The sequence below is a fragment of the Elaeis guineensis genome, chromosome 4 (genome assembly GCF_000442705.2).
Source record: "Elaeis guineensis isolate ETL-2024a chromosome 4, EG11, whole genome shotgun sequence".
In the NCBI taxonomy this organism is placed as follows: Eukaryota; Viridiplantae; Streptophyta; class Magnoliopsida; order Arecales; family Arecaceae; genus Elaeis; species Elaeis guineensis.
Genome location: NC_025996.2, coordinates 30,060,751 through 30,084,660, shown reverse-complemented (window position 1 = coordinate 30,084,660; position 23,910 = coordinate 30,060,751). Strand labels below are relative to the sequence as shown.

The 23,910-nt window shown below is 44.5% G+C and overlaps 1 protein-coding gene across 2 annotated transcripts in view; it reads left to right on the top strand.

Annotated features, from left to right (window-relative positions):
- LOC105043175 (protein fluG) overlaps positions 1–7,629 on the top strand; it is a 48,834-nt gene extending 41,205 nt beyond the window's left edge. For both annotated transcript variants that reach the window (XM_073256131.1, XM_073256132.1), the window contains one exon: positions 7,293–7,629. In XM_073256131.1, the coding sequence (XP_073112232.1) occupies positions 7,293–7,355 (63 nt within the window). In that variant the 3' untranslated portion in view covers positions 7,356–7,629. The remainder of the gene's footprint in view (positions 1–7,292) is intronic.
- Positions 7,630–23,910: the final 16,281 nt, after the last annotated feature.

Below are 23,910 nucleotides of genomic sequence, written 5' to 3'. Positions count from 1 at the left end.
GCCTGTAGAGCTTGCAATTTTGCCGTAGCCGAAGGCCCTCCGATGACCTCTCCGCCCGCTTCCCCTCCCACTTTTTCTTTCCCTCCCCCTTTTCTCTGTATCTCTCTCTCGATCGAGATTTGGTGGAGGAAGTAGAGGTCTTGGTGGCCCTTCGAGCATGCCCGCAGCCCGCTTGTGGCCACCGTTGGCGTCTTCTTTGGCCACCCTCCCCCCTTCTCCCTCCCTCTCCCCTCTCTTTTTCTCCCCCTCGGTTCCTTTTTTTGCTTCTGTATCGATTCGCAATACGGACTAGTACCACTGGTTGGTTGGCACGGGTCTCGATTCTGCAGACCTTGGTTTCATGTCTTAGTTAGTTGGCCATCTCCAAAGATGTTCAAATTTTGCTTATCATGAAGAGGTACATAGTCATCATCTTTTTTAATCCCTTGACCTGCCACTTATAGAGTCTCAAGCTAGTGTTGCAAGGAAAATGAAGAGCCTTACAACATTACCACAGCTGACTCTGTTTTTCATTTCATGGATAAGTAGTAGAGTGCTTTAGTTATGCTGACATTAAGTGGAGGATGCTATCTAGGATATGATGAACTTCGAAAAAAAAGTATGCTTTTGAATCATGGAGATGAAACTAACTTCAAACATACAACCATAAATTTCACTACAAGTACTATTTATATTGCCTGGATGCTAGACCTTTTACTTATAGCACCCACCTCTGACACTTAAACACAAACATAGGTTTCTAAGAAGAAACTTCTCGATATTTAAAAGATCCACACTATTTTGTGGAACATAATATCTCTTGGAGAAACTCAAAGTCAAATTAAAAATATTGTAACAATTAATTTATCACTGTGATAATTTTATTCTCATACGAATAAAGATTGCAATCTTCCATGATTATGCTCTTTCTCTCTCTCACAGTTTGAGTGTTTCTTTTTTCTTTATCTGGGCAACAAGGGTAGCCCTCCCTACAAATACTTTTGACCAAGGTTTTTGGTACCGGTACTGGGATCCGTATTGGTTCCTGACCGATATGGTATCGATATCGATATCATACCATACTGAGTGTCGGTATGGCCTGGCATGTCGGTTTCATACTAGCATGCAAATTTTTTTAAATTTTTTTTGGTTTCTTTGGAACCTAATCAATTTGTTTTTGATTTTTCGAATTATTTTAGATCCAAAATAATGTTTATGTCATATAATAGTTCTATCACTCTGAAATAAAACAAAAGAAAGCTAAAACAATGCATGGAATATATTTAAAGAACAAACTACAAAGAATAATGTACTAACATCAAGATCTCTACTGATCTAATATCTCGTCGAGTGTCTATAATGCTCATAGACATTTGGATCATTCGCATACTTTGGAGGAATATCAACCCATCTCTCTTAAGCAGCACTGTAGTCCTGAATGCTTATCCCAGGAGGTATCCTTTTTGGATTGTAAGACATTTTAAATCTCTCATTCAAGCTCTGGCTCCGAGAGGTATCTTCGGATTGATGATATGGCTGTGGAGCGGCCCATCCAAATATACCAACAATAAAATTTGATCTGTAAGATACTTCGGATTGCATAGGATAGTAGTATCTGGAAGACGATACCTCGAATGCATCATATCCATATCCATATGGATCATAAGCTGCTTGTGGATAATATATCTATAATGTGATGATGAATTTGATACATTTATGGATCCTACTCCACATGCAAGGTCATTTGCAGCTACATCGTATGCTGAACGACCTCTAAAAGCTCATTGTCTATATAAAATCGTATCCTTGCGGGCTCTATCAACTCGTGCTCCGTGATTCCTATGTTGTGTGGCATGCATAAATTGGGATTCACGGGTGAAATGTCTTTAGAGGAACTCCTACTGCCAAAAATCCTTAGTATAAATGAAATACTATGCTTTCCTCTACTGACGGTCTTCCTAACTGAGGAGGTTCTCCTGAACTCGGACTCTCCCCTAGCGATCGCAGAGTCGGATCTCAATTCATAGCATGATGGTTTAAATCATTCTCTATACTTAGACATCTCCAGTCAGGACTGATCATCCAAAGTCATCTGGATGGTAGTCTCAATCTGTGCCTCGTCATCTGGAGCAGAGGATAGGAAAGTGGCTTTGTGGCTCGACGGTCTATCTTCGTCCTCTTCTAATTTATCCTTTTCTTTGCTGTTTTGAAATCAACGAAGTACTTTTTCATCAGCTGCTGGATCTCTTATGGGCATTTCCGACACATGGGCGCATTCGGATAACCACCAACCAAGTGCTATTTCAATTTAGTCACCCCTCCTTGAACTTTGTGCTGTACCATTTGCATATCTAATGATACTAAGTTGAAAGCATCTCGCTATAGTCCCAATCAATATCACGCTCTATATCTTTCTTATTTATTTCTGCAAGTTTAACAAAGCACATCAGTTTAATAATTACATAAAAAATAATAAAATTTTATTATCTTTAAAAAATCTATTTTTTAAACTTCAAAAAATACATCTGAATAATATATTTCATACTTTTAATTTCTCATAATTTTTATTTATATACATATTTTTTTATATTTAATAATAATTTTAAATCTCATAAATTCAAAAAATATGTTATGTGCTTCAAATGATACTTCTGAATTAGCTAAAATATATTACTAATTTTATATATTTTTTAAAATGATTACATATTTTTTGTTATTTAAGTAATTAAAAAATATATTTTTTTTTAATTTTAAAAATTAAAAAAATCATTTGAAGTTAGATCCAAGTAAAAACATATCATGGATGCTACATATATTTTTCTAAGCTTATGAACATGCGTTAAATGCTATCTATTTTTTAATTTTATTTGAAACTAGGCGTAGGCTATTATGCATATCATGCATCAAAATCTTTATAATCGGACATAAATTTTATACTGAAAGTAACTTGAATCATCCTAAACAATATTCCGATTTTATAGTTTTTTTTTTGAATTTTAAGTTTTTTAATAAATTTTATTTTGAAAATATTTTTTTCTTGAAAATATATAATTAACGAAAATTAATGATTTTAGTGTCATCATATAGATCATTCAAAAATCTACAAAATATAATGAAATCATACTGAAATCACAAATTTTGGCATGATTTTCCTCCTCTTTTTTATTTATTGCCATTTTTTGGCCACAAAATTGCAAAAAAAATAATTTGGCGAGAAAATGTTGGATTACCTTGAATCCGATTGAAAGATCTTGACTCTTCGATGAAATTGGCAAAAATCCGGATTGTGGGATGGTTTTCTTCTTTTTTCTTTGGTTCAAATGGCATCCGACAGAATGACAAAGAAGCAAATGCTTGTGTCTATTACTCTGCCTTTCATTCGAAAGGCAATGGATTAATTTTGGCTACTCCACCCCATCGACCCACCCATGCCCCAACGTGTTTGGCTCGGTTCGATGCTGAATCAAGCTGAATCAGTCGAACCGCGTGGTTTCACACGGTTCAGGCCAGAACTGCACGTCCGAATTGACCGGTTCGGTGCAGTTTTGGCTATTTTACCAAAAAAAAGTCCGAATCGGACTGGCTCCCGATTGGTCTGGTTCGGTACAGGATGTATCTTCCGATACGGAATTCTATGCTTCTGACCACTTGAACCCTAGTGAAGGGAGGATTTGATCCTGGGGTTCAACTATCAAAGCCTTTACTAGCTTGGTAAGCTGCTACCTACCCAAGACTATGCTTGGTGGATCCACTATGTCATATTGAATCTTGATATCTATTTCCAATTAGTTTATGGCATTCTTGTGCCCTTTCATCAAATCCATGTCCTCCGTTGCTTTCTTAGAACCATTCATACTTATGTTAACTTGCATGATGAGCTCATCAAATGCGTAGATGTATTAATGGAGTTTCCTATTTTATCAGTTGTCCACCTTTGCCATAGTTATGGTTAGTACTTTGTCCCTGACCTGATCCTGATGTCATTTTTAAGACCTGATTTTTATTCACTACTATGATGAGGACTTCTGTTTGGAGGTTTCTTGTGAGATGAACTAGTGGACAAACGTGTCATGCCTTGATGTGGAATCTCATGGTAAACTTTTTATTGTCACATAATGCTGATATCCTATTTTAATGACTATTCCTAAAGACACTGCTACTTTTTCCCATCAACAACTACTGATATAATCCTGCTCCGGCCAAATAATTGTCCCATTATAATTATGTTGTGGAACTTTTGTTTATGCCTTAACATATGCTTATATTTCTCCATCAATACTATCAACTTCATCACAAACATCATAGAAAGTATGAATAATAGATTTGACAATTTTCCTTACAATCTCAAAACATGTCATTTTCCAGTGTCAAGATGTTATCACTTCTTAATGTTTATTAACTTCATTCTTAGGGTAAAAGAAAAGGTAGCAAAAAGATACTAAGAAAATAAGTGACTAATAACTATTTGGTTGAGCTTGTCCATCTTTTACACTCAATAAACAACCTTTTCCATCGCAAATTATTTTGCATGTGTTTTACATAGGCTTTGGAATTGTACAATCATCATTCACATATGTATTATTTATTTCACCATTAATAGGTGATTGGAAAACTTGGTTTTGGCTTAGGCTGGGTCTCCTGAGTTTCCTTTTTGTTTTAATCTCAGTAGTTCTGGCTCCAATTTCATCATTTCAGCCAAAAAATAGAGATTTACTTCTGCTAATTGGTCATTAGCGGTCCAACATGGTAATTCGGACCACAGGTCAGGTTTGGGTTTGAAAAATGGCCTGCTCAAAGAACCAGGTCTTGTCAAGGTCATATATATTCCTACCTGATCCAGTCCTGGCTGATTCAACTCAGCCCACAAATTTGTGACTTTGATTCCATAACCCCTTAATCAGTCAGCCCATGTTTGGACCTTGTCAATGACTTTGGTAGTGGTCTTTTTGCCCAAACACCCTTTTATTTTTCTCCACTTGATATTTATTTTACTATTAGGTTTCCTTCTGTTAAGGCCTGATATACATTGTTAAACTCTTCCCAAAGTGCTAGAACTTTTGGGTTCTAGCTGTAAGATAACATGGTATCAAAGCCAAAGGTTTGGAAATCCTCATTTAGTCAAAGTTTTTTTGTATCACCCTTTTCTTATGTTGGGTCTTTTGTTCTCTTAAATTGTTATTTTAGTCATTCTTGATTCGTTATTTTGAGTCAGTGCATTATCCAGTCCACACATTGGTTGGGGGAAGGGGGCATGGTTGTGAGGGCTTGATGCGCATTGTTGATCCCTTCCCCAACAGCTCAAGCTTTTGGACCAGTGGTTGGTTAACTTCTTCTGGAAATGGAACAAGTGGTGCGTTTTTCTTTTGTATTGCATGGATAGAAACGTAGATGTGACTTAACCGAAACTCAAATGCATCAAGTTGGGTCTACCCTTGACTTAACCTAGCTCAAATTGTCTGATAGACCTAATATATTTGCTTGCAACTGTCCCAACCTAACCGGTTAGTCAATGTGCAGATCCAGGTCCAAAATCATGACTGGAAGGAAAATAGGTCGCTTTGATGGTTTAAGAAACAAGTTTGGCATCTTGTTAAAATACAATACATTTGCTGTTTGGTGACAAATTTGCACATGACAGCTCAATTATCTATGGGATTTAAGCTATAAGATGCCATACCTTACATCAAAAAGTTAACTTTAAGAGTTGTTTTAGAATTCAAAATCAGCAATTCTTCCAAGACTAGCAAAATCTGTGTTTAATCCTGACAAAATGCTTCTTAGAATTCACAAAACTTTTGCTATGCATACGCAGGTTTTGTCCTACACCAATCAATTAGTTCCAGGTGAAACTTTGAGAAATGACCATAACTGGAACATTTTAGTTTCGGTTAGGAGTTTTGGTTGAAGCTTCGTACCATATACCTAACTTTATTCTTTGATGCATGGTTTTTAGTGCTGGTCCATGCTAGTCCATTGTAGCCAGCACATAAGACCAGCCATCACACATCATGCTGGGTCGGTACCAGCAGTCAGGCATGAGTTGGCATCATTCCCATTAACTTTTTTTCTTTGACATACTTCAATTCAGAAAGGGCTTTTAAGTCCTTTTTTCCTGTTCTGGCATGCTGTGGGATGGCAAGACATGGCATGTGGCTAGCTGACTGCCAGTCAGCATGCCTTGTGCCATTGGCAACTAAATCCTTACTTTGATGTGGTAGCATTTGCTTTGCAATGGTGATGTTTATTTTTCCTGATGTGGAATTACAGATGAAAATTATGATATTGATTGCCAATACCTGTCTTGTTTGCATTTTCATGCAGCTATTTCTGTCAAAAGAAAATAGTAATTTTATAGATTATCTGAATAACCAATGTGGTGTCTAACAGGGATATGATCTGTACAATTTTACACATAAAGGTGTATACTATAGCAAGCTAATCAATGGTAAACTTTGGAAATAACAACAATCAAGAGATAAATAGGATATAAATATATTATAGCGAGTTAATCAATGGTAAACTTCAGAAATAATAGCAATCAAGAGATAAATAGCATATAAACAATGTGAAGCTTTTTGTGGAGGAATCATATGAAGGAAGCATATCTAGCAGGAGCAATTGGCCTTCTAAATAAACTGATATCATCCTTTAGACAGTTGTCACTATTGTCTCATAACTATGTCAGTCTTTCTTAAATACCTTCAATGTTTACATATGTTATGGACTTGGTCATAGCAAGAGAATTTAAGGAAGGTTTTGGATTTCTCAAAATTGAACATGTAGGTTTTTTAGGACTTTTCTAGAAACTGTGGATTCCTTGTTATGGAGATGCACCTGTGAGACCAACACTTCACTTTGGGGAACGCAGTTCTCATAGTTCATATTCTTATTCAAATCCTCACTCCCATCCTTCTATAACTTTAATGGTATAGTGAGTGAAGCCTTTTCCCTTTTTTTTTTTTTGTTCTTGTTATTTTATAAAAAGGGATTGTCATCAATATTCATGATAGTAAATGCATTTCTTTGGGGTGTTCTTGTACTACCCATTTGTTACAAACCATAGCCAAATTGAGCTGCTCTTCCAACAACAAGAACTAATTTTGACATAGCCAACTTGACCATGTCAAATTTGCTGAATTGAAAAATGAAAGATTGAAGCTACTTGGTCATGTCAAATGCGCTGCAATGTATTCCTATGAGAGTGAAGGGAAAAAAAAAAGAGAGAGATCTAATTCCACAGATTTAGATGTACCACGAGGTGAAGTTTTTGTCTGATGTTTTCTCAGTACACGCCCTCTTTTTCACTGATGCAGGCAGAGGTTGACTACTACGGAAAGAATAAAGATGCGTACAAAGAACTCATTCACCGATACTAGTAAGCTAACAGTTTCTGGGTTGAATAGCAGAGAAAATATCATTTATCTTTTGAATCACTACAGTCCTGGCTCAGTGAAACAAGTCAATGCCTGTGTTGTTTGATCTGTTCAAGTTGCATACCCGGTTAAAGTGTTGTCACTGTCATTTGGCCCTGAAATTTTATAATGGTCATTGTGCGGTGGAGAGTGTTGAGATTGTGAATTTTCCAGACCAACTTTTTGTTTATTGGATGAGAAAAATGATCGTGAATGAAAATAAATTCATCTTGCATCATTTTTTTCTTGCTCCTTGTCATAACTAATTTGTTAACTATTTGCACGTATGTTTTTTCTAGACGGGTTAGAGTGACCTATGATGGTCTCACTCTCAATGAAAGGAAGAGAACCAACACGTAGCTTTGACGTCCCTGGGATATTTTCATAGTATTCATTTGGTTTAGTCATGCAAAAAAAAACCCTAAACTATATGAGGTTTTTCAATTTCATTCTGAATTTAAATTCGATACAATCAGGCTATGAAATTTTCAAAAAAATTTAATTTGGATCCTGATTATGGATTCCGTCTGGCTTTCACCACGGGATAGCCATGTGAGGTCACATGGCATACTTATACCACAGAAAGGGTTTATGTGGTAAAAGGGCTTTTGTGGATAAGAATTTTTTTCGTTTATGTATTTTTTTATTTAAGGTGTTCCTTTTCAATGACTGAATATCAATGACCCTTGTGAAATAATGGTCTGCAAGTTGGCGAGCGAGCAATGATATTGTACGGTGATTGATCTTCCATTTCTATAAAGAAGATAATTTCTCATCTTATGTTAGAGATTTCACTTATTAAGGTTTTACTTGTTAGGGTTTAATTTAAATTTATTTTTTAACCTATAATTCTTTCACCTTCTAGATGTCGTATCTTCTAACTTTTCTGTCTATCTTTTTCTCACTGATGTGAAGTTAAGATAAGAAAATTATCTTTATCGTAAAAATGAAGAATTGGTCACTGGCAAATCATCACTCTCACAAGCTTCGTCGGTATTGAGTCATGAGAATGGAAGCAACAATTAGATTACACAACCAAAACAAAAGAAGAAAAAAAAAGAGAAAAACATCTTATTCACGTCAGCTCTTTCTGCCTCGTACATTCATTACATCATCTCACTAACCATTTCATAACAATAGTCAGATGGAATCTATAGTCAAGATCTGAATTGAAATTTTTGAAAGTTTGATAATTGAAATTTTTGAAAGTTTGATAATCTGATTGTATCAAATTGAAGTTCAGGATAAAATTGAATATCCTCAAATAGTTCAAGATTTTTTTTTGTGGTTAATATTTTTTTTTTTTTACAGCCTTGCAGTCGGTCAAACTTGGGAAGTGAACCTGTTTGGTCTATCAAAAAAAAAAAGAAAAAAAGAAAAAAATAAACTTTCAACCCAAAATGGCTGGTTTATTTTACAAATGAGTGTGTTTAGTTGCTGGGTGTTATCAATTTTGGGATCCAAAAATTAAAAGCTCCATTTTTCTTCTTTATCTTTTTATGGTCCCATGTGCTTCAAATCCATGGGCTAGATTAGGTTGAGGCTGGATCAAGTAGTGTCTGTCCAGCACCAAGCTTGTGACTGAATTTGTTTCGAGGTCAAGCTGCCAAAGTAGGTCAAAAGCCAGACTAGACCGAACTTGACTTAGGACATTGATTGTTGACAGTTGATATGGGCCTTCGTAGTTCTAGCTTGGGTCCGCTAAGGTCTCTAAAGACTAACAGGCCACAAGGGCCTCTACTTCATTAATGGCTTTGGAGAAATTCTTTGTGCACTGTGGGTGATGCACTGTCCGCGATGATTGGTTCACGCACGAGATTAAAGGTGATGTGCAAAAAAAAAAAAAAAATTCATCGGTCTCGTGCAGGAACTAATCATCGCGGGCGGTGCACAGAGAATTTCTAATGGCTTTGTTACTTTTCTCCATCTCTGAGGACTCGTTTGGTTGATGGGAAGTGGAGAGAGGAAAAGACATTTTTGAAAAATGGATAGGGTTTTTTATTTAGTTAGAGTTTTAAGAAGAAAGAGTGAAAAAAGTTCTTCTCATGAAAAATTACTTTCCAAATTTCATGGGAAGTGGAAACTCATAAGAGGTAGATTTTAGCACCTTCAATAGAATGGAAAGTTGATGCTACTTTTTTCTTTCTCAAAATATCCCTTTAGATCAATGGCTAAGATTTTGCAAAATATCAATGGATGGTTAGGATAAAATACTGAATAATGATATAATATTATATTAATATTATCTTAATATTCATATGAATATAATATTAATATTATAATATTTATTATATTTTAATATTATTTTAATATTTATACTAATATAATTTTTTATCTATATTAATAAATTTATTATATTAAAATATTAATATTATGTTAACATATATTAGTATTATACTAATACAATAAATTATTATAATCTAATATTATATTATGATATATTAATATTATATTTATATTAATATAAATATAATATTAATATTTATATAAAATTTAGAAGCGAAAATGTATGGTTTTATATCTATTAAGAGTATATTAGGTATTTTACATAATTTTTTCAAAAAATAAGTTTTCAACCAAATATAAGCTACTTTGTAATAAGTTATTTTCTTTTGATCAACCATGCGAAAATCTTATTTTCAAAAAATTACTTTTTAAGAAAAAAAATTTTCGCAAACTAAACAAGTCCTAAAAGCTGGTCGATTCTAATTAGATTATCACTAATCTTTTCATCCCAACTTTAATTGCTTTCTAGTTTCCTTCTCACCCAAAGCCAACGTGCTGTTCGCTCTTTTGCAAACAAGAGGAGGATGTGAACGTGTACATTCAGTAAAATATTTGTGGATTGGTACCAAGAATCTGGTTCGAGCCCTGCCCTCTTTGTTCTGAAAAACGGGGAACTAGTTTAAGTCGTGAAGTATTGCGACAGCAATCTCTTTCTCCATGTCAAACTTGTAAACTAGAAAGGAATTCAATATTCAAAATAACTAAAATTCTAGAAAGCTTAATTTAAGTAGATCTCAGTATGAAGCATGTAGTAGTTGTGATTGAGAGAGTCCTAGAATTATAATCCAAATGTTTCCGAAATGCTGAGGCACTCTTTCCTGTTATAACTCAGCTCTTTCCCATCTCTGTGCCTCCCTCTCTCTCTCTCTCTCTCTCTCTCTCTCTCTCTCTCATGCACCCCACGGTGGCGTCATGCCCTCAAGTAGGCTCACCAGCTAATCCCCTCGCTCACATGAGATTAGGGCCCGACCTGATGGTCCTTCCCTCGCTTTGCGACTCTTCCTGGATAGAACAGCCTCTCCCTCGCTTAGAAAAATGGAAACCGACACTTCCTCTGTGGATAAAACAGCCCAAGTTTTACCATCCTTTTGACAGCCAAGCATGGTTGAGGGATCAGTACGTGCTCAGCTTCCATCTCCTATTTAAAATTTCATCAAAAGTAGATCCTATTGCGGTCAATTTTTTGTTGCGTCTGACTCCAGTGAAGAACAACATGCAAAAAATTTCACAGACCGAAATTGTATCCGACGGAGATCCTCCGATACTTAAATCAGTGGAGAGTGATGAATAACAGATAGATTATTCAAAGTGACAAAGTATTAGCCCACAAGTATCTTACTAAAATTGTTAATTTATCTCCTTTTTATAGATAATCAGCTGGTAACCATTTGTAACGATTAGACACATGAATCTCATTTATTTCGATATTATGTTATCGTGAGATGGACAGTTAAAGCTCTCTGATGATCATGGTATGTGGCTATTATGCGCTTTTTGTACTGGTGATTTCTGATATACTGACTGTATATCGATAATCTTGTCGTACCGATTGTATGTCGGTATATATGGTACATCAGCTGATCGTCGATTGATTATTCTGACATACCGACTATTCTGATCAACTCGGTTTCGAAAAGAAATTGGTCAAGAATTTTCAACTATGTGTCGGTGTAACTGATTGATAGTCGAAGGCTCCATTTGTTCCACCAACAGAGAGTAGGATTCACCGACTATGAATCGGAGAGAGTAGATTCAATTGCCCTAATAGTTACCCTCCACTCCCAAGTTCAAGATACTTGACACATGGATTGACGTGGTTTGACATGTTGGATGAAGAGAGTTGTCATGTGTTATCTTGAGCTTCGATTCAGCTACATACATTAATAATTCTTTCGAAAATCAAAAAATCTTCCGTCATTTTGTCATTTCAATAATCGCAAGACCATCATTGAGATGTTGATTCGAGAAGATGGTTAGGCGGCCGGACAATCCGATCGATTTTATTCTGACTAGTCTATTTCCATCACGCATTCAATTGTTATTGACTTTTAATCGTTCACTTGGATAGAGATGATGTGGCACAATTAGGCAGTAGGTGTGTTGAACTGTCCAATCAATGATCGGTTTGATGTAGCCACATATCAAAATCTGGTGTAATCTTGATCTGAACAAATCCATCCTGACCATTGACGGGCTCTATATACATAATGTCGCTTTTATTTGAATTTTTCACTTCTATGCTTGTCATTCTCCTGCAAACAAGGGCTTTACTCTGAGTGTCAAGAGCTTCAAGGGTCTAGGAGTCTTCTTCTTTGTGTTTTCGTAGTCTCCAGGTCATCCCTTAGTTTCAGATTAGGCTTCTCTTTCTTCTTTTCCTTTTCTAGTCTTCTTTAATTTTCTTTTCTCCATTTTTGATGTCCACTAGTAAAAAGGGTAAGGAAAAGATTAGAATAGATGAGCCTTCTCGGGATAGTCGATCAGGTGAATGCGGCCTCTTCTCCTTCTTGATACTATGTGCACGTGAAGAAGAAGGAGATTGCTGCGAATGATAGGTGGCACGATGACCGTGTCGGAAAAGTAGTGGCTCAACTTGGTGAGAATGTCGAGAGGGTCATCGTTCTGGGGATGAAGAAAGAGATCTTCACGGAGTACGGTGATTGTGTCTGGATGGCACTATATGCACCGCCGGCTCCTCTGCTGCCAGTTGCTACTGTTGCGTGTCTGTTGCTATTGGAGACTATGCACTGTCTCTGTTAGCATTTTTATTTGCTGCATTAAAGCAGCGATTTAGGCGTCCATAGTGATAATAGGATGCGAAGAACTGAGTTCTGCCATTGGAGGTAGAGGAGGGAGGTCTTTCCGGTGGGAAGATTGCTTGGGAGAGTCGGTGGAGTTATTTTGAGCTCTTATTTTTGTCATAATTTTTAGTTTCACTAGCCCTCGCCTCCTATCTGATGCACCAATCTGTTACGGCCAATCTCTTATTGTGTCTAACTCCAGCGAAGAGCAACATGCAAAAGAAGTCCACAGATCGGAATTATATCCGATGGAGATCCTCTGATGTTTAAGTCAGTAAAGAGTGGTTAATAGTAGATAGAATATTCAAAGTGACAGAGTGTTAGTCCAGAAGTGTCTTATCAAAATTGTTCATTTACCTCCTTTTTATAAATAATCAGCTGGTAACCATTTGTAATGGTTAGACACGTAGGTCTCGCTTATTTCAGCACTATGTGATCGCGAGATGGACAGTTAAAATCTTCTAATGATCATGGTATGTGGCCGTTATGCACTCTTTACACTGATAATTTTTGATATACCGATTGTATATCGGTAATCTTTTCGTACCGATTATATATCGGTATATATGGTATATCGATTGTTTATCGATTGATTATTCTGATATACTGACTATTTTGATCAACTCGGTTCTGGAAAGAAATTGATTGAGAATCTCTGATAATGTGTCGGTATAATCGATTGATAGTCGAAGGTTCCATTTGTTCCACCAACTAAGAGTTGGGTTTACCGACTGTTGGTGCAAAAATCCGCTTGCGCCGGAGAAGCTGGAGTCGGGAAAGTCGCGGTCGCCATCGGACCTGCAAGGAAAGTCTAAACCGGAGGTGGAGTTGCTCCGGCAAGACCCTCCGACGCTCAAGTCAGTTCTCTGCCTCAACAAGAATGGAGCGCTCGAACGGAGAATTTAGCAGAGTTTTGAGATAAGAAATGAGCTTATAGAATAACGTATCTGGGTCCCCCCTTTTTATAGGCGGGGAAGATAACGGATTGATGGCGGTGTCTGTAACCGTCTGGCAGTGGGTTGCCCAGGGTCAGGCGGAGTTTGCTACGAAGAGTAGTGGAATGGACCCGTGGCTATCACTGGGGCGTGCCACGTGGAGTCTGCCGCGTGAAGTGGGGCGGCGTTTGTTGTCGTGATTTGTCAGTGGATGGGAGAATCGCGCGGTATCCGTTGCAGGAGGTGGAACAGGATCGCGGCCGTTTATCGTGGCCTGTCAGGTAGTAATGGAGCCGCGTGGGATCCGTCGTAGGGAGTGGAGCAGTGCTGCGATCGTTACTGCGCCTGTCAGGGAGTGGTGGAGCTGCGCGGAATCCGTCGCAGGAAGTGTAGCAGAATCGTGGCCGTGATTGCGGCCTGGGAGTGCAGATCTGCCGGCTGAAGTTCGGCCGTGGTCGGAGTCTGACCCCACGTAGGGGTCCGGGCGGAGTCCTCCTTGCGGTTGGGGTAGTGGGTGGAGCCCGGCTCCTGTGGGAGTCCGGGCGGAATCTTTCTGCAATCAAAGTTAAAGGCGAAGGTCGGCTCCCATAGGAGTCCGGACAGCTTACCGGCAGTTGACGTTGAGGACGGAGCCCGGCTCCCGTAGGAGTCCGGGCGGAGTCTTCTTGCTGTTGAAGTCGTCGGCGGAGTCCGGTTCCCGTAGGAGTCCGGACGCAGTCTGTCTTGCAGCCGTTGGAGTCGAGGGTGAAGCCCGGCTCCCGTAGGAGTATGAGCGGAGTCTTCCTGCAATCAAAGTTAAAGGCGAAGGTCGGCTCCCGTAGAAGTCCGGACAGCTTACCGGCAGTTGACGTTGAGGACGGAGCCCGGCTCCCGTAGGAGTCCAAGCGGAGCCCGGCTCCCGTAGGAGTCCGGGCGGAGTCTTCTTGCTGTTGAAGTCGTCGGCGGAGTCCGTTCTCGTAGGAGTCCGGACGCAGTCTGTCTTGCAGCCGTTGGAGTCGAGGATGAAGCCCGGCTCCCGTAGGAGTCTGAGCGGAGTCTTCCTGCAATCAAAGTTAAAGGCGAGGTCCGGCTCCCGTAGGAGTCCGGACAGGGGCTTACCAGTGGTTGGAGTTGAGGACGGAGCCCGGCTCCCGTAGGAGTCCGGGCAAAGGTCGCTTGCGGTTGTAGTTGTTGGCGGAGTCCGGCTCCCGTAGGAGCCCGGACGAAGTCTGCTCGCAGTTGTAGTGGTTGGCGGAGTCCGGCTCCCGTAGGAGCCCGGACGAAGTCTGCTCGCGGTTGTAGTTGTTGGCGGAGTCCGGCTCCCGTAGGAGCCCGGACGAAGTCTGCTCGCGGTTGTAGTGGTTGGCGGAGTCCGGCTCCCGTAGGAGCCCGGATGAAGTCTGCTCGTGGTTGTAGTTGTTGGCGGAGTCCGGCTCCCGTAGGAGCCCGGACGAAGTCTGCATGTAGTCGATTCCGCTGAGGACTTCGGCTGTGGGTATTTCATACCCAACACCAGTCTCCCTACTTTCGAGTTTGAATTTCAAACGAAGGAAGTACAGAGAGAGAGATGGGCACAGCCGAAGCCGTCCCTTCGAATCCTGCGCACTGCCACCCCCAGATATTTCGGCATTAAATGTGCGCGTGCCGGAGTCTTTTCGAATTGGAGTGGTACGAGGGGATGCTTCGAAATTCCCGCAGGTACACTAGCCTAGGTACGGCGCAATTATAATCCTGCCAACCGCCAGCCGCTTTTAGCCGCCTGCCAGGGGGAGTGGGACACGTGTCGGATGCGGACCGGCCTGGGGGGATTCGCGATCATTATGGCGCCAGATCCCAGGGTCTATTTAAACCCGTCCTCCCACCTTTAGGTGTCCCACTCCGTTCCTGAGTTCTCACCAGCGTCTGCCTTCTCTCCGAGAGCCCTGTTTCAGTGAGCGTCTTCTCGAGCCGTAGGCATCTCCTGCTTTCGTCTCTCAGGTCCCTCAGAGTGAAATAGGTTAGTTCCAGCACCGCCAACCTTTTTCTCATCACCTAGGGACTTCTTTTCTGTCATTATTTTTCTTGCATTCCTCCGAGTTAGTCTATGATCTCTCGTTCCCCCTTCTGTCCGTCTTCTTAGGATCCTTTAAAGCCTCCCTTCGAAACCACTCGAAATGTCCTCTGGCTCTTCTGCTCCCGACAGTTCTGAGAGCTCTTCTGCCTCAAACCCCCAGGTCCCCGTCTCCGTAGACGAACCTGCATCTGGGGCTGGGCCCCGCCCGATTTTCGCGTCGGGTGCCATTCCGTGTTCCTTGACCTCGGAGGAACTCCTTCTGATAAGGGTTCAGTACGGAGTTCCTCTGGAGTACGACTTGGAACTGCCGGGCCCTTCTGACCGGGCCAGCACTCCCCCACCCGGTCGCTTCTGTTTGTACCAGGAAGCGTTCCGTGCCGGACTCCGGCTTCCGCTTCCTTCCTTTGTCGTTGCCCTCTTCCGCTTCCTAAATATCTCCTTGGCTTCCGTGGCCCCGAATTCTTTTAGGTTCTTGATAGGATTTCTCTCCCTCTGCCACGTAGTCGAGGTCCAGCCGTCTCTCTCCTTGTTTAGGCACTTCTACACCTTCAAAGCTATCCTTCGGCGAAGGACTGGTGGTACTTCTCCCCTCAGTTCGGCAAGAAGAGGTTGCTGAAAGGCGCCCCTTCTTCGATCCACAATTGGAAGGGAAAATTTCTCTTCGTCCACTGCCCGACCCTGAGACTGGGTCTGCCCCCTTGGGGCTCTCTGAGGGATTCTGTCCGCCGGGCTCCCAGCCTGGGGGAGGACGACCTCCAGGCCGCCCAGAAGCTTCTAGCCTATTCCGCTCCTTCCCTTCTCAATCTTTTGAGGGAGCAGTTTCTTTTCAACATCGGCCTGAGTCCCCAGGATCCAGCGAGTATTCGTCTTTTACCTTATCTTCTCCTTTCATACTTCCCTTCTCTTCTTCTTTTTACCTCCTCTTCCCTCTCTCTCTCTTTCCCCTCTGTTTCTTTCTTTCTCTCTTCTCTTTTTTTTTTTTTTTGACTGATTGGCTTGCTTCTTTTTCTTCTTTCCTTTTCTCTCTCTTCTTTTCTTCTCTTCTTTTTTTTTTTTTTAGGAATGGGCGTCGAAGCAGTGCGGAGGCTCGCCAGGGGCATGAGGGTCCATAAGAGAAAGGGCGCTACAACCTCCGGATCAACGAAGAGGGCCAGAGCGGAGGAGACGAGCTCAGCGACACCCGTCCAGGTGGCTCCGGCCATCGACATTCCCTCGGATGCCGAGCCAACAGCTCCTCGGGCCTCCTCGAGGAGTCCGTCGATTGGGGCCCCCGCCCCGGGGGTCCGCCCCACGGAGGCGCCCGCCGTGGGGAAAAGGAGGAAATCGGTGGCCCGCAGGGCGAGTAGCCGCCGAAATGCTGCGGACGAGTCCCTCTGCTCCGAGGAGGGGTCAGAGAATCCCTTCAATGATAGGGACTTGATCAGGCGGCTGATCGACGGCTGCATTCTGTCCGACGTCGTGGAGAGGATCGACCGCGCCGATCCTGAGCAGCGGGCTTGGGATTCTTTGGGGTCCTTCCTTAAGGTGAGCGACTCTTCATTTACATGGCTATTCGGCCTTTGTACTGATTCCCTAGCTGTCTTTGCAGATTGGGCACCAGCTCTTCGCCTATATCGAGGCGATAAGCCGCACGAGGAGGGACATCCTCCAGGTGGAGGAACGCTGTCGGGCGGAGGTTGCTCGCCTCCAAGCAAAGACGGTCGAAGTAGCCACCCTCCAGGAGGCCCTGGAAAGGGAGAAGAAAGTCCGGGAGGAGGAGAGGCAGATCTTGGAGGAATCGGCGAGGAAGGTGGAGGCCGAGGTCGCCCACTTGGTCGAGCAAACTCTGGTCCTGGTCTCGGAGGCCAGAGCCCTTGCGGTGGAGGAATTCAAGGCCTCCGCGGAGATGAGGGACCTGAATATCCAGTTCGGCCAGGAGGCATTCATTAAGGGGTTCGAGCTCTGCCAAGAGAAGGTGGCCAGAAAATTCTCAGAGCTCGACCTCAGCTTCCTAGGCGAGGAGTCTGAGGACGAGGTCGGCCCCTCGTCAGCCACCACTGCCGTCGCAGGCCCCGCGCCGAGTTCTCCACCCCCCGCCCCTGAGGTTGAGACCTCCGATCTTGTACCTTTATTTTATCGCAATTTTTTCTTTCCATTTGTCTTTAAAAATCATTCAATCAATAAAGTTGAATTTCTCATTGCGGACGGCTTCTCTTTCCTCCTCCCTCCTTCTCTCTGTTTTTCTTCCTGCAATGAATCGTCTCTTGACGCCTTTACCTTCCGATGGCAGTGTCCTGCAGAAGCACTCCCCCTACCCTTGGGGGTCCCGCTGAAATCGACGATCCAGCGGTTGAAAAAGGAGGCCCTTCACCTGATGAAGAAGTTAAAGAAAACGGAAGTCGAGCTCCGCAAATCGAAAGAAGGTCACTCTGAAGCCGCCCACTTTCGGAGTCTCCATGTGAAGGGGATCATGGAGTATAGCCGGAGGAAGGCGAACTTCGCAAAGGAGCTCGAGGAATGCAAGAAGAGCTCCAGCGATCGGATTTGGGCCCAGGCCGCCAGGATCAGCGCCCTCAAGGTGGAATTGTCAGCTGCGAAGGGGAAGATCGGCCAGCTGAAGGAAATTCATCCTGGCTCTTGGCCCGGGTCGACGATGACCAGAGATGGTCGCAGAAGGTTTCCGACCTTCAGCAGCAGCTTCAGGATGCCGAGGTGAGCCACGACGTGCAACGGGCTAGCTGGCGCAGGCAAGTGAAAGAATACAAAGGGAGATTCAGGATGGCAGCCGACGAAGTCGTCCGTCTCCAGAGACAGCTGGCTAGCAGGATACAGCTTACTTCCGCCCAAGATTCTGAAGAGCTCCAAGCCCTAAGAGGCACCGTGGAGGGGATTTCTGTCTCTCTCGGGGAAAAGACAGCCGAGCTGCAGCAAGTGAAGATCCAACTGACACTCGAGCGGCGGGCCGTCGCGGACGCGGAGGCGGAGTCCGAAGTTTTGAGGAAGAGGCATCGAGAGGCGGAGGCTGAGAGTCAGCAACTTCGTCGGGCGCTCCAGGACGCGCTGCGGAAGAGGGAAGAGCTAGAAGAGGAGATTGAGAATCTGAGGCAGTCCTGGTTGAGGAACGGAATAGATAACTCCAGGTCGGAGGGAGCAGGGCCTTCTTAGAGCTCTTTTTGTCTTTCTGTCTTGTCATGTAGTTACTTCCTTTTTGTCGTTTTGCCCTTCTTTCCTTGGCCTTCCTGGCTTTGTAGTGTGTATATCGAAAATGGAATAAAAAGAGCGTTTTGTGTTACCTCGTCTGCGCGTTGCACTAATATTGCCGTCTGCCGAACCTTTTTTGTCGTTTGACTTGTCTGATGTAGACGTCGTCAGGAGGCGCCCGGTCGTCGATGCGTTAGCTCGCCTTTCTTGTCGTGCGTGGCCGCAAGCTCGAGCTTGGCCGGGTCCCACATTATTTCGGGGATGTCGTTGTCTTCCTAATCGGTGCCGAAAGTCTTCCTTGGCGTCGTGGACGGAACCCAGCTCCCGTAGGGGTCCGGGTGAAGTCTTCCCTGGCGTCGTGGCTGGAACCCGGCTCTCGTAGGAGTCTGGGTGAAGTCTTCCTTGTGGGCGGAATCTGGCTCCCGTAGGAGTCCGGGTGAAGTCTTCCTTGTGGGCGGAACCTGGCTCCCGTAGGAGTCCGGATGAAGTCTTCCTTGTGGGCGGAACCCGGCTCCCGTAGGAGTCCGGGTGAAGTCTTCCTTGTGGGCGGAACCCGACTCCCGTAGGAGTCCGGGTGAAGTCTTCCTTTTTGTTCGAGCCAGTGTGAGGTTCTCCTCCCATTTTCGGCTTGGCTGTGGGGGTACGTTAGGGCGCTGTAAGGCCTCTCCTCCCATCCGGTCTAAAAGAACTGGGCCTTTCACTTTGCTCATGTCTGGACGAGGTTCTCCTCCTATTCCTGACATGGCTGTGGGGGCACATTAGGGCGTTGTAAGGCCTCTCCCCCCATCTGGTCTAAAAGAATCGGGCCTTTGACTTTGCTCATGTCAGGACGTGGTTCTCCTCCTGTTCCTGACATGGCTGTGGGGGCACATTAGGACGTTGTAAGGCCTCTCCCCCCATCCGGTCTAAAAGAATCGGGCTAGCAAATCGGCAAAATCCCTGGGATACTTCTTCTCCAGGGAGAACAAAAGATCATTCTTCTGAAGGCCGCCTTTCAGGGCGGCCATGGCAACTGATTGGTCCAAGTTTCGGACCTCCAGCGCCGCGATGTTGAAGCGGTTGATGTAGGCCCGTACGGACTCCCCTTCCCTCTGCTTGATATTGATGAGGGACTCCGAACCCTTCCGGGGGCGCCGGCTGCTGACAAAATGGGCCACAAATTGGTGGCTCATTTGATCGAAGGAGAAGATGGTACCCGGTTTCAAGGCCGAATACCAGTTCCTCGCTGCTCCCTTCAAAGTAGACGGGAAAGCCCGGCAAAAGATGGCGTCAGGAGCACCGTGAAGCAGCATCATCGTCCGGAAGCCTCCAGATGATCAACCGGGTCTGAAGTCCCGTCGTAGCTTTCGAACTGGGAAAGCTTGAAGTTTGGCGGGATCGGTTCCTGCATGATCGTTTGGGAGAAGGGAGGGTCAGTACAAATGTCCTCACCATAAGCGGAGGGCGCATGGCGGAGTTCTTCAATCCGCCGGTTCATCTCCTGGAGCCTCCGGTCCAGGAAATCCTCTCGACTTCGAGTCTCGAGGGTCCTCTGGCAGAACGGGGGCAGGGATCTTCCAGGGGTGGAGTCGTAGTCCGATTGAGGGCTCTCTACCCTCGGGTTTATTTTCCATGGAAGGACGGGGCGGCTGGCCCAGGTGGCCCGCCCCGCCGTCGGGTTCTGGCATTCCGGAGATGCCCTTTCCGGATGCGCGGACGCCTGCGGCTGCTGCTGCTGCTGCTGCATTGCTTACACAGCTTCGACGAGGCCCCTGACCTGCTATGCCAGCAAGTCAAATTGCTCCGCGCCGACCGCCGCCGCCGGAGGAGGAGGAGGAGGTTGAGAAGCAGGAGGGGAGGCTGGAGCTTGAGATCTGGCCGCGGAGGCCGTGGACCGTCGTGTAGACGCCTTGCATGGAGGCATCGAGTGTGGATCCCATGGGGGGGAAACAAGGAGTGGATGTCGGAGGAAACAATCGGAGGCGGCTCCGTTGAACGCTCATTTAAGGACAAGGGTACTGCGAAGGTTCGCGCCCTTCCTCTAGCGCCAATCCTGTTGGTGCAAAAATCCGCTTGCGCCGGAGAAGCTGGAGTCGGAGAAGTCGCGGTCGCCGCCGGGACCTGCAAAGGAAGTCTAAACCGGAGGTGGGGTTGCTCCGGCAAGACCCTCCGACGCTCAAGTCAGTTCTCTGCCTCAACAAGAATGGAGCGCTCGAACGGAGAATTTAGCAGAGTTTTGAGATAAGAAATGAGCTTATAGAATAACGTATCTGGGTCCCCCCTTTTTATATGCGGGGAAGATAACAGATTGATGGCGGTGTCTGTAACCGTCTGGCAGTGGGCTGCCCAGGGTCAGGCGGAGTTTGCTGCGAAGAGTAGTGGAATGGACCCGTGGCTATCACTGGGGCGTGCCGCGTGGAGTCTGCCGCGTGAAGTGGGGCGGCGTTTGTTGTCGTGATTTGCCAGCGGATGGGAGAATCGCGCGGTATCCATTGCAGGAGGTGGAGCAGGATCGCGGCCGTTTATCGTGGCCTGTCAGGTAGTAATGGAGCCGCGTGAGATCCGTCGTAGGGAGTGGAGCAGTGCTGCGATCGTTACTGCGGCCTGTCAGGGAGTGGTGGAGCTGCGCGGAATCCACCGCAGGAAGTGTAGCAGAATCGTGGCCGTGATTGCGGCCTGGGAGTGCAATCTGCCGGCTGAAGTTCGGCCGTGGTCGGAGTCTGACCCCACGTAGGGTCCGGGCGGAGTCCTCCTTGCGGTTGGGGTAGTGGGTGGAGCCCGGCTCTCGTGGGAGTCCGGGCGGAATCTTCCTGCAATCAAAGTTAAAGGGGAAGGTCGGCTCCCGTAGGAGTCCGGACAGCTTACCGGCAGTTGACGTTGAGGACGGAGCCCGGCTCCCGTAGGAGTCCGGGTGGAGTCTTCTTGCTGTTGAAGTCGTCGGCGGAGTCCGGTTCCCGTAGGAGTCCGGACGCAGTCTGTCTTGCAGCCGTTGGAGTCGAGGGTGAAGCCCGACTCCCGTAGGAGTATGAGCGGAGTCTTCCTGCAATCAAAGTTAAAGGCGAAGGTCGGCTCCCGTAGGAGTCCGGACAGCTTACCGACAGTTGACGTTGAGGACGGAACCCGGCTCCCGTAGGAGTCCAAGCGGAGCCCGGCTCCCGTAGGAGTCCGGACGGAGTCTTCTTGCTGTTGAAGTCGTCGGCGGAGTCCGATTCCCATAGGAGTCCGGACGCAGTCTGTCTTGCAGCCGTTGGAGTCGAGGATGAAGCCCGGCTCCCGTAGGAGTCTGAGCGGAGTCTTCCTGCAATCAAAGTTAAAGGCGAGGTCTGGCTCCCGTAGGAGTCCGGACAGGGGCTTACCAGTGGTTGGAGTTGAGGACGGAGCCCGGTTCCCGTAGGAGTCCGGGCAGAGGTCGCTTGCGGTTGTAGTTGTTGGCGGAGTCCGGCTCCCGTAGGAGCCCGGACGAAGTCTGCTCGCGGTTGTAGTGGTTGGCGGAGTCCGGCTCCCGTAGGAGCCCGGACGAAGTCTGCTCGCGGTTGTAGTTGTTGGCGGAGTCTGGCTCCCGTAGGAGCCCGGACGAAGTCTGCTCGCGGTTGTAGTGGTTGGCGGAGTCCGGCTCCCGTAGGAGCCCGGACGAAGTCTGCTCGCGATTGTAGTTGTTGGCGGAGTCCAGCTCCCGTAGGAGCCCGGACGAAGTCTGCATGTAGTCGATTCCGCTGAGGACTTCGACTGTGGGTATTTCATACCCAACACCGACTATGAATCGGAGGGAGTAGATTCAATTGCCCCAACAAATCCTATCTAAAATCTCATAAAAAATAGATCCATCTAAAATGTTGGGTGTTTAGATTAATGGGCCCAAGAGTATATAAGCATTATGAAAATCCTTAATCTATCCAACGTAGAACTATTATTTCTTAACACTTTCTCTCGTAGATAAAGTCGGAGAGATAAAACTTAAGATGAGAGACGATATATGGATTAGCAAGCAGGAGCATGGAGGTTTCAGTAGGAAATAAGGAATGGTGGGCTCTAATACCATGTTAAAATCCTCATCTAAAAACTTAGGCATTTAAACGAATGAGCCATGGAGCAAAATTTTAAATCCTATGCAATAGAAATGTTCTAGTTTCTTTATGGAATGGATGCTCCACTATCTCACCCCATCCTGATTTCGATCGAGAGTCCTATGTATAGCCTTTGTCTCTCATACTTTTTTCTTTTCTTTTTTTCTTCTTTTCTTTCTTCATTTTATCTTTCCTTTTTTTTCTTCTTTGCATTCCTTTTTTTTTTCTTTTCCTTTTAACCATTTCTTTCTCCTTTCTTTATTTCCTTTTCTTCTTTCTCTATCATTTCTTCCTCTATGCTTTCTTTCATTCCTCTTTATTGCTACTGTGGGGGTTATCCCACCTCAGCTCAAAAGAAAGTCGATCTGAATTGAAGGTTGAGTTCATATAAAATCGACATGAATTGGAGATTGAGTTCATATAAAGTCGATCTGAATTGGAAGCTGAATACCGATCTAACTTATCTCAGTCATATAAATATCGATCTGACTTATTTCAGCTCATATAAATACCAACCTAAAGTAGAGTATTATATATATCTGAGATGTTTTGGGTCTTATATGATACTTGATTTCATCCCGATATTTTATCGAGGTGAACTATTGTATTGACGGCTACAGTCATCCTGTTGAAGCCTGTCATGATCTCTACAACAAAACTGCAAATGACCACGATCTCACATATAGCTGTGCTACAACTCATCCCCAACTGGCACATACAGCTAAGTATGACTTTATTTTTAGCTAATACATACGGTTATGCTCTAATTCACTTACAGCTAACCTCTAATAGCCTAACAAACCTTACAGCTGGTCTCTAATGGCATAACAAACTCTTTCAACGGCTTTGTCAGCTCCTCCATAAATAAAGGGTCAGGAGATCCTCCAGATAAGTTCAGACTTTCAAATCCCAAGCTCAAACTATAGGGAGACTCTGTCGCTGGGACTTTAGTTCCTGCAAAGTCACAAATCCTTTAGCTCCACACCAAACCCTCCTGCTATCTATTCTACTTTTTTTTTTCCACCTTCTGTTCTCGAGGCTTAAACTAATTTAAGCATCGGAGGGTCAAAAATCGAAAGATCTCCACTGATTTTTGACTTGTTTTGTAGATTTCTTTGAAGGAGATCTAGATTGAATCACTGCGGCCACTCCAGCACGACACATACAATCTCGCCATCTGAGATTTGGAGCCTTACAGCAATAAATTGACGCTAGAAGGAGGGCCTTATCCAAAAAATTTGTGAA